This window comes from Ceratotherium simum, chromosome 23, assembly GCF_057802395.1.
Source record: "Ceratotherium simum simum isolate JZ-2026a chromosome 23, ASM5780239v1, whole genome shotgun sequence".
In the NCBI taxonomy this organism is placed as follows: Eukaryota; Metazoa; Chordata; class Mammalia; order Perissodactyla; family Rhinocerotidae; genus Ceratotherium; species Ceratotherium simum.
Window position 1 is genome coordinate 49,034,041 of NC_141922.1, and position 17,883 is coordinate 49,051,923.

At 37.2% G+C, this 17,883-nt stretch overlaps 1 protein-coding gene across 10 annotated transcripts in view; it reads right to left on the reverse strand.

Moving 5' to 3' along the window:
* The window catches only part of PRKDC (protein kinase, DNA-activated, catalytic subunit), a 194,553-nt gene that overhangs the window by 157,966 nt on the left and 18,704 nt on the right, over positions 1-17,883 (reverse strand). For 9 of the 10 annotated variants that reach the window (XM_087447719.1, XM_087447718.1, XM_004431149.3 and 6 more), the window contains 9 exons: positions 17,530-17,698; positions 16,880-16,929; positions 16,133-16,258; positions 14,742-14,894; positions 6,566-6,681; positions 6,068-6,227; positions 4,970-5,056; positions 4,405-4,524; positions 3,811-3,970 (listed from right to left, as the gene is read on the reverse strand). In XM_087447719.1, coding sequence (XP_087303845.1) covers positions 3,811-3,970; positions 4,405-4,524; positions 4,970-5,056; positions 6,068-6,227; positions 6,566-6,681; positions 14,742-14,894; positions 16,133-16,258; positions 16,880-16,929; positions 17,530-17,698 — 1,141 coding nt within the window. Of the gene's footprint in view, positions 1-3,810; positions 3,971-4,404; positions 4,525-4,969; positions 5,057-6,067; positions 6,228-6,565; positions 6,682-14,741; positions 14,895-15,717; positions 15,781-16,132; positions 16,259-16,879; positions 16,930-17,529; positions 17,699-17,883 lie in introns of those variants that run through there. The other variant, XM_087447723.1, reaches the window with a different exon arrangement.

The following is a 17,883-nucleotide window of genomic DNA, read 5'->3' on the forward strand; positions in this document are numbered from 1 at the left end:
CAAACGACCTGATTAAAAAATGGGCAATCTGAACAAACATTTTTCCAAAGAAGATATACAAATGGCCAAAAGGTACATGAAAAGATGCTCAACATCACTAATTATTAGGGAAATGCAAATCAAAACCACAATGAGGTTTCACCTTATGCCCATCAGAATGGCTATTATTAAAAAGACATGAAATAACCAGTGCTGGAGAGGATGTGGAGAAAAGGGAACCCTCGTACAATTCTGGTGGGAACATAAACTGGTGTAGCCACTAGGGAAAACAGTACGAAGATTTCTCAAAAAATTAAAAGTAGAACTACCATATGATTCAGCTATTCAACTTCTGGTATTTATCCAAAGAACATGAAAACACTAATTTGAAAAGATATATGCACCTCTATGTTCACTGCAGCATTATTCACAATAGCCAAGACCTGGAAACAACGTAAGTGCCCATCAACGGACGAATGGATAAAGAAGATATGGTGTGTATGTTTATACACAATGGAATACTACTCGGCCATAAAAAAAGAAAATGAAATCTTGCCATTTGCAACAACATGGATGAACCTTGCGGGTATTATGCTAAGTGAAATAAGTCAGACAGAGAAAGACAAATACTGTATGATTTCACTCATATGTGGAAGATAAACAAACACACAGATACAGAGACCAGACTGGTAGTTACCAGAGAGGAATGGGGGTAGGAGGAGGATGAAAGGGGTAAAGGGGCACATTGTACGGGGTGAGGGATGGAAACTAGACTTTCATTGGTGAACACGATGTAGCCTATACAGAAGTCGAAATATAATGATATACAACTGAAATTTATATAATGTTATAAACCAATAGTATCTCAATATAAATAAATAAATTTTTAAAAAGCTGAAAAAAATCCCTATGTAATTAAATACAGTATAATCTCTGTCTCGAGTAATTTATTTTGATGCTCAAATTATCCCATTTTGCCTGTGACCCTTCCCCGTCATTCTCACTTCCTTGATTTCTAGATGTTTCAGAAAATACAATATTTTAGGTTCATCTTGTATTTTCCCTGTCCCAGGCTGGAATCAGTCATTTCCCCAAGGGGTTCTGGTTCTTTTAGTAGAAAATGACATTTAGAAGCCATGATCTGGGCACTAGGTCTGCTCGTTACTATTAACGTATCACTACTTCCAGGCAGTCCCTTTCAATGGATAGAACTAGAATATATGTCTGTGTTACATATGTACACAAACACATGCTTTCATCTATTTCTACATTTATTTATTTCATCTATTTCTACATTGATCCGCATTTGTATATATGTATACAGTTGTGTGTGTGTATGTGCATGCACGCGCGTGTGAGAAAGGCAGAGAGGGAGAGAGAGAGGGAAGTAGGAAGGACCATGAGTTCACACTGATACATCCACCTCCTATCCAACACCACAGGGTTCACTTTAGTTTTCTCCCTTTCTGTACTTGTAACTTTCTTTTCTAACAGTGAGAAACCTAGCTTCGATTATCCTTAATCTATTTATTTATTTGATCATCACTCGTATGTTGCCCTCTTCACCCTGCCTGGACCCCCATATCCCACAAGGCTGCCTCAATATGTGGGTGCCCCCACCCTGCTCCAGCTCTGACCCCCACGCCAAGATGCCCCTCGGGGCTGCCCTCCTCATGTTCCTCAGGAGCACCACAGTTACCCCAATACCTACCTTCCTCTGCACCACATAAAGGCCTGAGGACTGAACACTTTAGGAAGAGGAGAGGGAGAGGACCTCAAATGACTAACTCACACAAAGGGAGAAACAGTTACTCCACAATTACAAAAAGATGGAGCAGACACTTGCTAACCAAAAAGTCAAAATGAACATGACTGTAATGGCACCAACTGTCATCATGATGCTAGGAGGAGGACATGGCATCAGTTCTGGGTGTTTCTGTCAGAAAGGCAAAACCTGAATTTCATAATGAGAAAACATCAGTCAAACCCACGTTGAAGGACATTCTACAAAATAACTGGCCTATAATCTTCAAAACATCAATATCATAAGAACTAAGAAAGGTTAAAGAAGTATCCCACATTAAAAGAGGATAATGCTTTGCAACAATTAAATGCAACACATGGTCCTAGATTGAATTCTGGACCAGGAAAAGTACAGCTATAAATACGGCTATAAAAGAAATTAATGGGACAACTGAAAAATTTGTATATGGATGGCAGATTAGAGAAGAGTAGTATATCTATGTTATTTTTCCTGATTTTGATAATGATACTGTGGTTATATAAAAGAATGTCCTTGCTCTGAAGAAATACACATTGCAATATTTAGGCATAAATATCCATGATGCCTGCAACATACAAACGGTTCATAAAAAAATGTCATGTATAAATAAATACACATATATATTATCAGACAACCTGTAGAGAGAAAGTAATTCAATGATACAGCAAATGTGACAAAATCTTAATGACTGCTGGATCTGGGTAAAGAGTACATAGGAGTTCTTTTTACCATTAATGCAACTGTTCTGGAAGTTTGATATCACATAAAACATTACTAAAAATAGTGGTTGTCTTTAAGATTATGGATTTTCTTTTGTTATTTAATTTTACTTACTCTCTGCTTTTCCCTATCTTCTAATTATCTAGAGTATATATATTTATCAATAGATAAATCCTTTGCTTAAAAGAATCACAGCAATTTGTCTTATTAATTTAAAACGAACACCAATCTTTTCAATGAGTTAACTGACAGAATTAAATTCAAAAAAGCAAATAAAAGTACCACAAAGATATCTGCTACTAGATATATTAATTTTTTAACTAAGTCCATGTATTTTTGGTGATCTACTCAAATAGCCGTACTCCTTATGTAACGTGAATTTTAAGCCTACATAACCTATAAACAATAATTAGTTTGTATTTCTTATCTCCAAATGATACTTGTTATTACCGTCATTTATAAAACAATCTCCCAAAACTGTGACTCTTTCTTCATGAACTCTGAATATGTATCGAGGGTGTCACAAAAACACAGATACAGTGAATGAAATTTGTCACACGCCTTTCAGTTAATGTCTCCAAACCAACAATATTTAAATTGAATAAAGCAATGATTTACACAGATGAAATTTTACAAAATAACACTTGATTTTCTACTTTGATGACAGTAAAGTTTAAATTCTTAGCAATACTTCAGTGTCTTTCTCAAAACTGAACCTTTCTTTTGGCTCCATCTGATAACAATGTCCCTTTTCATTTGGTTCAAGTAAATCTGGCCCCCTCGACTTCAGGTACTATGTTTCTTGACCAGTAATAGTTCTGCCTGGCCAGATGAACTTTTTCTTTGGATCTTCCCAAACCTACTTCTTCTATGACAATTATTCTTAACTGGCTAACATTAGTGCTTCATCAGTTAAACTTGAAAAACCAACAAAAATCAAGTGAGCTTGCATCAAAATATAAAATTACTATTGAATTGCCCTATAATTTTAATTTCTGTTTGATTTATTCAACAAAAGCTTTTTGCAAAGCAGCGTATTAGAAGCTATAAGGAGTTCAAGATATCTAAGAGTTTTTGCCCTTGAAGATCTTATAGATCTTGGTAGGATATATGTGAGTAAAATGAAAAATGGGTTTAATGCCTGAGTTATATTTCCTATGTCCCAACTATACTGAAATAAATTGGGGAGATTACAAAAATACCAATCAAACACATTTTGAATATGCTGGGTTCAAATTTCAGAAGTTGCAAAAATACAAATAGTCCTATTATAGTTATTACACTGCCATTTTATTTAAGATACACATCACAATTCTCCTAAACCTTACCTGATAAGTCTGAAGTTTTCAGATATCCATCAAGGCTGGGTAGAATGTCCTTATAATAGGGCTGAATTATATGTCTGCAGATGTAAACTGACCATTCTTCTAGGGCATTCAGGCCTACTTCCGCCAACGGGGTATAACTCAGGCCCAGTTTGAAAGCCATCTATATGTTAATACAAAAAAGGTAAACTGAAACAGGAATTTAAGACTTAAAGAAAATCACCTATTATTTGTGCTTTCTAATGAATGAGCCTTTGTACTACCAGAATGCCAGACACTGTTGGAGGCAAGTGGAAGCATCCTAGTTCATTATTAGGAAAACAAGCAGCACCAGTCTATATGGTTCGTGTTAACAGTGCAGACTTTCAAAGCACCAAGTTTTAATCCTCACATCTATCTGTAAAAGAAGCTCAGAGAGGCCCAGCCAAGTGTCCCAAGTCCCAAAGCCACTTAGTGGCAGAAGCAGAACTTGAACCAGGGGTGTCTGATGGGCAAGCACCTGTTGTGATTGCCACAGCAAGACCTGGACATTTCCATGTTTTCTAGGAAACATAACATTGTATGAAGAAATGGATTTGCTCAAGACAATGCTTCTACCTGCAATGCAGGAACGTAGGCTCTAACATCAAGTTCAATAATGTCATGTGGCAGGGACAGAATAAAGGTCAAACAGGAGGCCAAAAGTTCATCCTTGTATTGCTTCATTTTAACCGACACCTTAATAAGAAAGAAGAAGACAAAGACAGTGCTGTGGGCCTGAATAGAGCTTACGATTTTAAAATCAACTAAAAAATATTTACCATATTCTCAAATATGAAAAACGATCATGTAGCCTTTATTTGACATGACCATGTTCATTTTCAAATGAAGCCCTGATCTCCAGGAGAAGTTCATTTGTTAAAGTACTTAATTCCCATTGTATGCAAAAGCTAAAGAATGTATTAATTTTGAGTGGTCATCACTCAAATTATTTTAAGAAAACTCAATGGACTTTTGAAGCACAATGATTTCCCCTATTAGTGTGTTTTAATCCCTTAATTCCAATCTGGATTAAACAAACCAAGTTTTAAGTAGATTATTTAAGATCACTAAGATTTTTTTTCAACATACATTCATGTTTAAATAACCCATGATAAGGCTAGATAAATCATTTAAAAATTACCTCTTTACCAAACTTTGCAAACAAGGCAAAGCAAGAGTACTTTTCTAGGTCCTCAGGAGACTGTTTCTGACTCTTTGGACCAACTCCCTGTTGAATAAAATAGTAAATCAGTACCATGAACAATAATCAGGTAATTCTGTGCCCTAATCCAGCAGTTCCCAGCCTTTCTTCTAAGGGGTGAATCCATTTTCACTTTGCCAAGTTCTTATGCAGAGGGGAAGGAAAATTGGCTCTGAACACATTTCAGGCAGAGGCCAGTGAGAAACGGAGCATGAGGTGGGAAGTAGACGGCTGGTCCAAAGCCACAGCCTGGAGTCCAAGCCAAAGTCCATTCCCCCTTGCTCAGAATCCCATAGGTGCACTGTGAGCAGGGAGATATGCTCACCTGTATTAACTAGTCAGAGTGTGCATGACTGACAGGAACCTTAGGTACACTAATCCAGCTACTCCCAAACTTCACCAGCCACAGGTCACCTGGGTGGCCTGTTAGCACAGACTGGTGAGCCCTGCCCCGAGAGTTTCTGATTATGTAAGTCTGGAGAGGGCAGGAGACCTCCCAAGTAATGCTGATGCTGCTAGTCCTAGGACCACACTTTGAGAATCTGAGTTAACCTAACATAATCAGCCAGGCACTTGAAAATCAGAACAGAAAATGCTATTAGTTAACATTTTTAAGAGTGTCATCAAATTGCCAATCACATTATCAGTTTTTAAAAATACAGATAACAGGGGGCCAGCCCACTGACACAGTGGTTAAGTTCACGTGCTCCACTTCGGCGGCCTGTGATTTGCAGGTCTGGATCCTGGGTGTGGACCCACACTCCGCTTGTCAAGCCACGCTGTAGCATGTGTCCCATATGAAGCAGAGGAAGATAGGCATGGATGTTAGCCCCGGGCCAACTTTCCTTAGCAAAAAGAGGAGGATTGGCAACAGATGTTACCTCAGGGCAAATGTTCCTCACCAAAAAAACACAGGTAAAAAAATCAGTAGATATTAGAATAGCAATATGGTATAATCTTATATTTTATAAGGTATTTATATATGCTCATGCAATCTCAAAAAACAGGAATATTCAATGTCATCCAAAAAACACTTACTTCAAAATATTTCATTTTCTTGGCATTTCTCACAGCAATAGAAAGCAATTTGTAGAAACCACTGATGAGTGGCAACCGTGTAGACTGCAAAATTAATTCATATGCAAAGGGGTATACCCATGGCTCAAAAAATTCTACATGTTTCTCAGGAAGAATTTCTCTGTGAAAACAAATTAAAAACTTAATATAGAAATTATTATCATATTTTTTATTCTGCTAAGAAACTATAAACGACATAATCAAACAGGTCTACGATTCCATTATATAATTTTCAGGTATACCTATACTTCTTTTTTCCCTACCTGAGGATGTTTTAAATATAAAAACAATGATAATTTGAACTTGGTACATTTAGATATATCTTAGGTTCATATAAGCAATTTTGACTTGTAAGTCTTTTGCTATTTCATTTCTTACATGTATATAAGTATTTTTCCTATGTTATAGCCAATAACTGATAATTTTCACTCTTAAATAATTAGAATTTTTAAAAAATACCTGCAAAATTCTACCAGGTTAATGAAAGCTGAAAAATCTTTAGGTTTAGCAGGACGCAAGTTAGCAGCTGGATCTGAAGTTGGGATCATCCAAACACCAGTAGCTTCAGTTTCATCCTTAAAAATTAATCGTACCAATGGAGTGATGTTAGCATGATGACAGAGTGAGCTTCCCCCTTAGTCTCTCCCCGCAAGACACAACAAAGAGGACATTCATATACCAACAGAGGACATTCACACAACACGAGTGACGTGTGATACACCCACGCAGCCATACGTCTGAAGGTGGAGGTGCTGGAACCTCTGGAGGAAGTGGAAGGAGGTAAGGAGAACTCATCTCCATCCCAATGACAGCGACCCTCAGGCAGGACCACGCAGCCCTCAGAGAGAAGGGGGGAGGGGTGGCCCTCCATGGGAAAACCATTGCTCTCCAAGTTCCCACATAGCGCATGGGAAACTCCTATATGGAGGGGACTGAATTGTTGCAGGGGTGCCTTCATCAAGCTAGGACCCCAGGAGAGCACACAGCGAGAGAAGAGCAAGAAGCCACTGGGATTGGGCAGGCGAAAGAACGAGTCCTTCCCCCACCCAGCAGTCCAGCACAACCAGTCAGCCATAGCGCCCATGGATTGCGGCAGGCTCAGAATATACAGATCTTGAACTCCAACTAGTGACGGAAGAGAAGCTGCAACCAGATATTTTCAGCATGAGGAAAAATAAGCCCACGCCCTCAAGCAGTATGCAAAAATATATTAAATCTCCAGACCAGAAGAAAAATGACAAGCACTCAGAAATCAATCGTGAAGGCCCAGAAATTTATAACCTAAATGACAGAGAATTCAATACAGCTATCAAAAAAAAGCTCAACGAATTACAAGAAAATACAGATAGAGAATTCAACGAAATCAGGAACTTCTTCACAAAAGAGATTGAAACTATCAAGAAAATCCAACCAGAAATGTTGGAGATGAAACACAATGGAAGAGATAAAGAAAAATCTGGAATCTTGAAAGAACAGAGCTGACAACATGGAGGAAATAATTACCATTACTGAGGATAGCAAAGCAGAAATGCTCCAGATGGAGGAGAAGAAGAAGACTAACAGGAAACAAAGAAATTCTCCAAGAAATATCCGATTCAATTAGAAAACGCAACATAAGGATTATAGGTACTCCAGAAGGACAAAAAGGGAAAAAGGAGCAGAGAGCTTGTTCAAAGAAATAATAGCTGAGAATTTCCCAAACCTGGGGAAGGAGCTAGAAATACAAGTGAATGAAGTCAACAGATATTCTAAATATATCAACATAAAAAGACGCTCTCCAAGGCAAATAGTAGTAAAGCTGGCAAAAGTCAATAACAAAGAAAAAATATTATTGGCAGCAAGACAAAAAAAAATAATGTACAAAGGCATCCCAATCAGGATCACAGACAATTTCTTGGCAGAAACTTTACACGTTAGGAGAAGGTGGAATTATATACTCAAAATTTTGAAAGACAAAAACTTCCAGAAAGCCAAGAATACTCTATCCAGTGAAAATATCCTTCAGATATGATGGAGAAATAATAACTATCTCAGACAAATAAAGCTAAGGGAGTTCATTGTGACAAGACACCCACTACAAGAAATGCTAAAGAAGGCACTTATGCCTGTAAAAAAAAAAAAAAAAAAAAGAGAAAGGGGATATAAAGCTTTGAACAAGGAGAAAAATAGGTAGAAAATATCAAAAAATTGCAGCTCTCTATCAGAATAGATTAGCAAACATTTAATTATAACATCAAAGATCGACGGAAAGAAAACACCAAAAATAAATATAACCTCATCATTTTAAACACAAACTCACAACACAAGATGGAATAACTTGTGACAATAACTTAGAAAGGGAAGAGGAAGGGGATGTAATCAATTTAGTCTAAGGAAATAGGAGGCCATCAGAAAATTGGCCATCTCATCTACGAGATTTTTTATACAAACGTCATGGTAACCACTAAACAAATAACCAGAACAGAGACACACACGATAAATAAAGAGAAAGCTAAGAAAACCATCACACAGAACTACCAAACAGAATTGGTGGTCTGAAACACACACGACGAGAAACAAAGGAAATGCAGAAGAATGGGAGAATGAGCAACAAAATAGAAACATTAAGCCCTCATATATCCATAATCACTCTATGGTCTGGCCCCGTGGCATAAGAGTTAAGTGCGCGAGCTCCACTGCTGGCAGCCCGGGTTCAGATCCGGGGCGCACACCGACGCACCGCCTTGTCAGGCCATGCTGTGGTGGTGTCCCATATAAAGTGGAGGAAGATGGGCACGGATGTTAGCCCAGGACCAGTCTTCCTCAGCAAAAAGAGTAGGATTGGCATGGATGTTAGCTCAGGGCTGATCTTCCGCCCAAAAATAAATAAATAATCACTCTAAGTATAACTGGATTCAATTCGCCAATGAAAAGATACAGAGTGGCGGGATGCATTAAAAAAGAAGATGCAACAATATGCTGCCTCCAGGAAACACAGCTCAGCTCTAAAGAAAGACAAAGGTTCATAGTGAAGGAATGGAAGACAATACGCCAAGCTAATGGCAAACAAAAGAACGTAGGTGTTGCCATACTTAGAGAAAGTAGACTTTAAGATAAAACAGGAAATGAGAGACAAAGAGAGGCAGTATATAATGATAAAAGGGACACTCCATCAAGAAGACATATCACTTATAAATATATATGCACCAACACAAGAGCACCAAAACAAATAAAGCAATTATTAACAAATCTAAAAGGAGATATTAACAACAGAATAATAATAGGGGACCTTAACACCCCAATTACATCAATGGATAGATCATACAGAAAGAAAGTCAATAAGGAAATAACGGAATTAAACGAAAAACCAGACCAGATGGACTTAACAGATACACCTAGAACACTCCCTCCAAAAACACCAGAATATACATTCTTCTCAAGTGCACATGGAACATTCTCAAGGATAGACCATAAGTTGGGAAACAAGGCAAGCCTCAGTACATTTAAGATTGAAATCATATCAAGCATGTTTTCCGACCATAATGCTATATGAAACTAGAAATCAACTACAAGAAAAAAGCTGGGAAAGTGAGAAATATGTGGAGACTAAACAACATGCTACTGAACAACCACTGGATCATTGAAGAAATTAAAGGAGAAATCAAAAAACATCTGGATAGAAATGAAAATGAAAAAACACCATACCAACTCATATGGGATGCAGCAAAAGCAGACCTAGGAGAGAAACTCATAGCAATACAGGCTAACCTTAACGAACAAGAAAAATCCCAAATAACCAATCTTAAACTGTACCTATCAGAATTAGAAAAGAAGAACAAACACAGCTGAAGGTCAACAGAAGGAGGGAAACACTAAAAATCAGAGCAGAAATAAATGAAATTGAAACCAAAAAAACAGTAGAAAGAATCAATGAAACTAAGAGCTGGTTCTTTGAGAAAATAAAACAAAATTGACAAACAGCCAGACTCACAAGAAAAAAAGAGAGAAGGCTCAAATAAATAAAGTTAGAAATGAAAGAGAGGAAATTACAACGGACACCACACAGAGGATTATAAGAGAATACTAGGAAAAACTATATGCCAACAAATTGGACAATCTAGAAGAAATGGATAAATTCTTAGACACATACAACCTCCTAAAACTGAATCAAGAATAAATAGAGAATCTGAACTAACCAATCACAAGTAAAGAGATTGAAACAGTAATCAAAAACTTCCCAAATAATAAAAGCACAGGACCAGATGGCTTCTCTGGAGAATTTTAACAAACATTCAAAGAAGATTTAATACCTATCCTTTTGGTATGATTCCAAAATAGAGGAAGATGGAACACTTCCTAACACATTCTACGAGGCCAACATCACCCTGATCCCAAAGCCAGAGAAGGACAATACAAAGGAAAATTACAAGCCAATATCACTGATGAACAAAGACGCAAAAATCCTCAACAAAATATTGACAAACCGAATACAGCAATACATTAAAAAGATCATACACCATGATCAAGTGGGATTTATACCAAGGACACAGGGATGGTTCAACATCCACAAATCAATCAACGTGATATACCACATTAACAAAATGGGGAATAAAAACCACATGATCATCTCAACAGACGGCAGAGAAACCATCTGACAAGATCCGACATCCATTTATGATAAAAACTCTCAACAAAATGGGTATACAAGGAAAGTACCTCAACATAATAAAGGCCATATATGACAAACCGACAGCCAACATCAAACTCAACAGGGAAAAACTGAAAGCCATTCCTCTGAGACCAGGAACAAGACAAGGGTGCCCACTCTCGCCACTCTTATTCAACATAGCACTGGATGTTTTGACCAGAGCAATTAGGCAAGAAAAAAGAATAAAAGGAATCCAAACAGGCAACGAAGAAGTGAAACTCTCATTGTTTGACGAAGACACAATTTTATATACAGAAAACCCTAAAGAATACATTAGAAAACTATTAGAAATAATCAACAACTACAGCAAAGTTGCAGGGTACAAAATCAACTTACAAAAATCAGTTGCATTTCCATACTCTAACAACGAACTAACAGAAAGAGAACTTAAGAAGACAATCCCATTTACAATCGTAACAAAAACAATAAAATATTTAGGAATAAATTTAACCCAGGAGGTGAAAGACCTATACAATGAAAACTAAGACATTATTGAAAGAAATCAATGATGACATAAAGAAGTGGAAAGACATCCCATGCACATGGATTGGAAAAATAAACATAGTTAAAATGTCCATACTACCTAAAGCAATCTACAGATTCAATGCAATCTCAATCAGAATCCCCAGGACATTCTTCACGGAAGTAGAACAAAGAATACTAAAATTCATATGGGGCAACAAAAGACCCCGAGTAGCTAAAGCAATCCTGAGAAAAAAGAACAAAGCTGGAGACATCACAATCCCTGACTTCAAAATATACTACAAAGCAATAGTAATCAAAACAGCATGGTAGCGGTCAAAAACAGACACACAGATCAATGGAACAGAATTGAGAGCCCAGAAATAAAACCACACATCTACAGACAGCTAATCTTCAACAAACGAGCTAACAACATACAATAGAGAAAAGAAAGTCTCTTCAATAAATGGTGCTGGGAAAACGGGACAACAACATGCAAAAGAATGAAAGTAGACCATCTGCTTTCACCATACACAAAAATTAACTCAAAAGGCATCAAAGACTTGAAGGTAAGACATGACTCTATACAACTCCTGGAAGAAAATATAGGCAGTACACTCTTTGACACTGGTCATAGAGGGAACTTTTCGAATTCCATGTCTACACGGACAAGGGAAACAAAAGAAAAAATAAACAAGTGGGACTTCATTAGACTAAAGAGCTTCTGCAAGGCACATGAAACCAGGACCACAATGAAAAAACAACTCACCAGCTGGGAGAAAGTATTTGCAAATCATACATCCAACAAGAGGTTAATCTCCATCATATATAAAGAACTCATATAACTGAACAACAAAAAAACAACCCAATCAAAAAATGGGCAGAGGATATGAAGAGACATTTTTTTAAGGAAGATATACCGATGGGCAATAGGCACATGAAAAGATGTTTATCACTAGTCATCAGGGAAATGCAAATCAAAACTACACTAAGATATCACCTTACACCCGTCAGAATGCCTATAATCACCAAGACAAAAAATAACAAATCTTGGAGAGGTTGTGGAGAAGGGAACCCTCATTCACTTCTGGTGGGAATGCAAACTGGTGCACTCTCTATGGAAAATAGTACGGAGATTCCTCAAAAAATTAAAAATAGAAATACCTTATGATCCAGCTCTCCCACTACTGACTATCTATTCAAAGAACCTGAAATTAATCCAAAGAGGCTTATGCACCCCTATGTTCATTGCAGCATTATTCACTATAGCCAAGAAATGGAAGCAACCCAAGTGTCCCTTGAGTGATGAATGGATAAAGAAGATGTGGTATATATATACAAGGGAACACTACTCAGCCATAAAGAAAGACAAAATTGTCCCATTTGCAACAACATGGATGGACCTGGAGGGTATTATGTTACGTGAAATAAGCCAGACAGAGAAAGACAAACACTGCATGACTGCACTCATATGTGGAAGATAAACTAACACACAGAGAGAACAGTCGGTGGTTACCAGGAGGAAGAGGGCTGGGGGGTGGGCACAAGGGGTGAAAGGATGCATTTATATGGTGACTGACAAATAATAATGTACAACTGAAATTTCACCGTGTTATAAACTATTATGACATTAATTAAAAAAAAAGAGGAAAAAACATTAAATGTACTAAAACAAACATTGTACCATTCAATCATATAGGCTTTCCACAAATAACTGACTGACTGACTTCACAGTCAAGGCCTGATGCTATGAGGAAGAAATGCACAAGTGAGAAAAGGACCGATGGGTCCCCAAGAGCTTACAGCTTGACAAAAATGATGGAACTCGCAGAAAACAAAAGAACACGTGAGAAGCCAAAAAGACTAGTACAAATACAAAAATACAAAGGGGGGAGGTGTCATTTCTTGAAGGAGCTACCTATGATGCCTTGACAGAGGCAGGATTTTAAAACACGGCAAGTATCAATAGTGACTTGGAGTTTTCATACTGAGAAAGAGAAGAATAATCAACAGTCCTATGTATACTTTGTCCTATGTAATATTAACTTAATATTAACATATTAGGGGCCGGCCCCCGTGGCTTAGCGGTTAAGTGCGCGCGCTCCGCTACTGGCGGCCCGGGTTCGGATCCGAGGTGCGCCCCGACGCACCACTTCTCCGGCCATGCTGAGGCTGCGTTCCACGTACAGCAACTAGAAGGATGTGCAACTATGACATACAACTATCTACCGGGGCTTTGGGGGGGAAAAAAAAAAAGGAGGAGGATTGGCAATAGATGTTAGCTCAGGGCTGATCTTCCTCACAAAAAAAAATATATATACATATTAACATATTAAATTTGTGTTATCAAATTCAGGGAGAAACGAGTAGTTAGAAATACAGAGCTGGAAGGTACACAGGAGGACAGGGTTGGAGACTGGCTTTACTTGGGAAGTGCTAACAGAGGTGACAACTGAGCTGTTGGAATGAAGCAAGCACGACAGGACACAAGAGAACAGAAAACAAGAAGAGAAACAAAGTGCAAGGGAATCCTAAGACAACAAAACGATAAAGACGTGTTCTCAGAAGCGGGTCTGCTGGCTGATGTAGTTCCAGTAAGTCTCTTTTCACAAATTTTTTAATCAAGTTATTCTAGACATACGTGAAGCATAAAAAGCAATAAAACACACATTGGTGTTCCCATTAACCTGCATAAAGAATTGAACATTACAGATGCAATAAAGTCACATGACAAATGGCCTTTTCCTGTCTCCTTTATTCACCCTCTACATATCCTCCCCATTATCTCTTATCTAACTTCACAGTATTGCAATGGAAGTACCTATGCACTAACTCTAACAAGCATAATCTAGTCTAAAAAAAAATCACTGAGCTCAAAAGTAAACTAGATGTTTTCCACTGGAACGCAAGCCCTTTGACACTAGTCCTATTATCATAGTGTTTTGTTATCAATACTCCTCAGACAAGAGCAGAGCAGCTCCTAGCTATGGCTATCTTTTACCGGGGCCAGGAAAACTGGGTACAGAAAAAAGGGAGGGTGCGTTATTCCTTTTCTGCCTATTGTCTATATTCTACTATCTCAAGAACACATTTAATACTTTTCACTCAGAGTTTGGAGTTTCCTTAGCTATAAACAAGAGAAATCCCAGGTTTCCCTATCCTACTGCAAAAAGTCACCTCCACACAAAATAAGATCTGACTCTTACTACTGCTAAGGAATGAGTAACAAAGAAGCCTAGTAAACAGTAAACAACTTTTTCAAAAAGACTGTTTTAACATATTAAACTTTACTTTTTGAACAATCTAGTGATAACATTTTCTACACATTAGGCTATTCAAATAGCAAGTATCAACAACACACATTAACGCTGAAGAAACGAATTTCCTACAATACTCTACAAATGTGCTATTTTCCCCTGAATATTTACATGCAAAAAGTGTTGGTAGAAAAATGATGCAAAATTATTATTAACAAAAACTTCTAACCTCTTGTTCCCCAACATTCTGTTTTTCTAGTGTAAGATCCAATTTCTCAACAATCTTCAAAATTGATTTTACAAATTCATCATACAGCAAACGATTCAGACTTTGAAGAGAGGAATTCACAAAGAGAAATGCTTCATCTGCTAAAAGAGAATCCTTTAAATAAAGAAAAATAAACTTTAAATTTTCTGCAAAAAAGTATCAGTGTGAGTATTAAATAAGCGTCAGACACATACAGGTGTACATGTACATTTAGGCGCTAGGGAAACATCTACGTAAACTGTAGCAGGTTTACCTGGCAGTTTTCAAACTGCAAAGTGCAGACACATTCCTAAATTATTAGGACAATATCATCTCAGTCAGAGACAATTTATCCAGTCATGTAACAAACACTTACTAAGTACATAGTAGTGAATGAGAAGATTTAGGCTAATCATGTCAAATTATTGACCCCAATATTTGTGTGTGTGTATGCACACATATGTATACTATACACACACATATACATTATATACGCACAAGTATACATGCACACACACACACACACATATAAAGGCATAAAGACATGGATAAATATCTACCTATCCTCAGAAAGGGTTTAAAAGTATCAATATCTATCATTTCTTTAAAAGTGAAACTATTCCACCATTCCAAAAACACAGGCCAATTACTCTGCCTTTACTGTCAAATATTCTATGGAACTTAACCTGATAATATAGGGATATCTAACATCACATACAAGAAAATATTTTAGGTAAAATTACTAATACTGCTATACTATCTTACCTCAATAAGAAAACAACTAAAAACTCCTAAGATTTTTCACAGGACAGGAATTATCTACTGACAAAAATTGCTTTTCCTAGACTATTACTGTTTTGTCAAAGTCTATGTTAAAATGGTGGCCAGAACCTGGCTTCAAATAGACATTAAAGAAACACGTGCTAGAAAGACATGTGGCAGGAGGCATTATTCTAACCATAAACGACGTAAATCACAGCTGCGCAGCTCCTTCATACCTCTTCAGTCGACTGGCTTTATCTTCAACAAATAGAAAGAGGACAGCTGTTCCACGGTGACAACGCCTTTCTATGTTACCTAAGAGGCTGGGTCTACTAGAAACAACAACTTAGCATCAACTATGCCACACTTGCAACTGTAACCTAAGATGAGGACCCAGCATTTCACATGAGTTCTATGATTTTGTTCCTTTCGGTTTTTTTCCAGTCTCGCTTTATCCTAACTTACACTGTTTCATTACTTGAAGTACTTTAAAAAACTACTGGAAGTTAGTAAAATACAATTCTGAAATACATAAGTCTTAATTGTAAAACTATGGGGACTAATAAAGAGGAACTAGAGTGCCTTTATGGCTTTAAAATTGTCATTTTTACCATCATCTGGTCACAGCTCAGGAGATTTCTAAAAAGATCCAAATAGTCTTTGTACGTGGGCACTTTCCATTTGCCAGTTCTACCTTCCTCTGATGCACGATAGTCTTCGGATTCAGACTCAGCACCCTGGGCAGAAAGATAACATGCCAATACTTACTGATGGATTCACAAAATAAGTGCTGCTGCCACAACTTTCTGATTCTCAGAATTTTTTAAGCTAAAACAGTCACCAGTAGGAGACTATAATTTGATTGAGGAAGACAGTATATTAATAAAGCATAATAAAAACTCAAGCTGGAAAAAAGTCATGACTTTTCCAACCAGAACTAAAACAGTAATGCATTAATAAATATTTCAAAACAATATCCAAGGAATGTGTTATAAACTATTTATCTCATTTTCTCACACAGTTCAAGCTCTCATCTCATCCTATTTCTACACTGTAACTTTAACTAAGCTATGCCTCCCGTAATACATCTAAGTATTTTTGTCCTAGAGTTTCAAGAGAGAAAATAATCTCTTTTTGTAAAACTGTGTACATAATAGTAAAGCTATGTTTAAGGATGTTTCATAACTTAGGAGAAGTTTTTTCACCTGAAAAAATATAGAGGTATTACTTCCTCCACTTTTCAAAATGTAAGGCATGGCTAACAACTACAAAGGCCACTTTAGTATATTTACGAACTAAAAATCCCAGCAACATTTCTAACTTTCAGTGACAAAAGACTAACTAGATTCAGAATTTACCTTTTGAAGGATGACTGGTTTAGAACATATTCTGATTAAACCCTGATGCACTGAAAAAAGAAAATGAAAACAAAAATGAAGGAAACACTGAAAAACACAACCAAACACTCAACAAAAATGACAGCCATTATATTTTTGAACATAACTTTACCTCTCCATTTTTTCTCTAATTTGTTAATATCTTTAGTTTTAAATTTTGGACTATTAAGATTCAGAAGCAAATGAAAGAAAAAAAAAAAAGACTTAAAAAAAGGATAGAGGGCCGGCCCTGTGGCTTGGTGGTTAAGTGCGCGCGCTGCGATGCTGGTGGCCCGGGTTCGGATCCCGGGTGCGCATCGAGGCACCACTTCTCCGTTCATCCTGAGGCCGAGTCCCGCATACAGCAACTAGAAGGATGTGCAGCTACGACATACAACTATCCACTGGGGCTTTGGGGGGAAAAAAATAAAATAAATAAAATCTTTAAAAAAAAAAAAAAAAAAAGGATAGAAAAAGGAGATTTCTTGGTCCACCAAAAAATTAGGAGTTCCCCAAGATGCATCAAAAGATACAAAAGAATTGGGCAACCAGGTGTTCTTTATCTATATCAAACAACACGTTAAGTATTCACTACTGCTCATCATAAAAACAAAAGTGAATTCCAGTCTTACCCACAGTACTAATGCAGTTCCAGAGCATGGGCCCCTTCTCTTCCAAGGCTAGGAAAACCTTCACTATGGCTCTACAACACACCAACTGCATTTTTGGACTATACTGTGGGAAGCTGTCTATCTGCACCACCATGAGATGTTCCAGAACTGGAGTATACACCTCAGGAACCTACCAGAAATGGAGAGCAAACTAAAGTTAGGGAAAGAAAGAAAGAAATACAGGAACAATCCAAATACTCAAAGTAATTACAACTCAATTAGACACATTAGATAGATGAAAAAACTGGTTTACTATCTAATCTGCTAATAAGCTTAACATTTATTATTGTGAATGTCTAAAAAAATCAGAGTAAA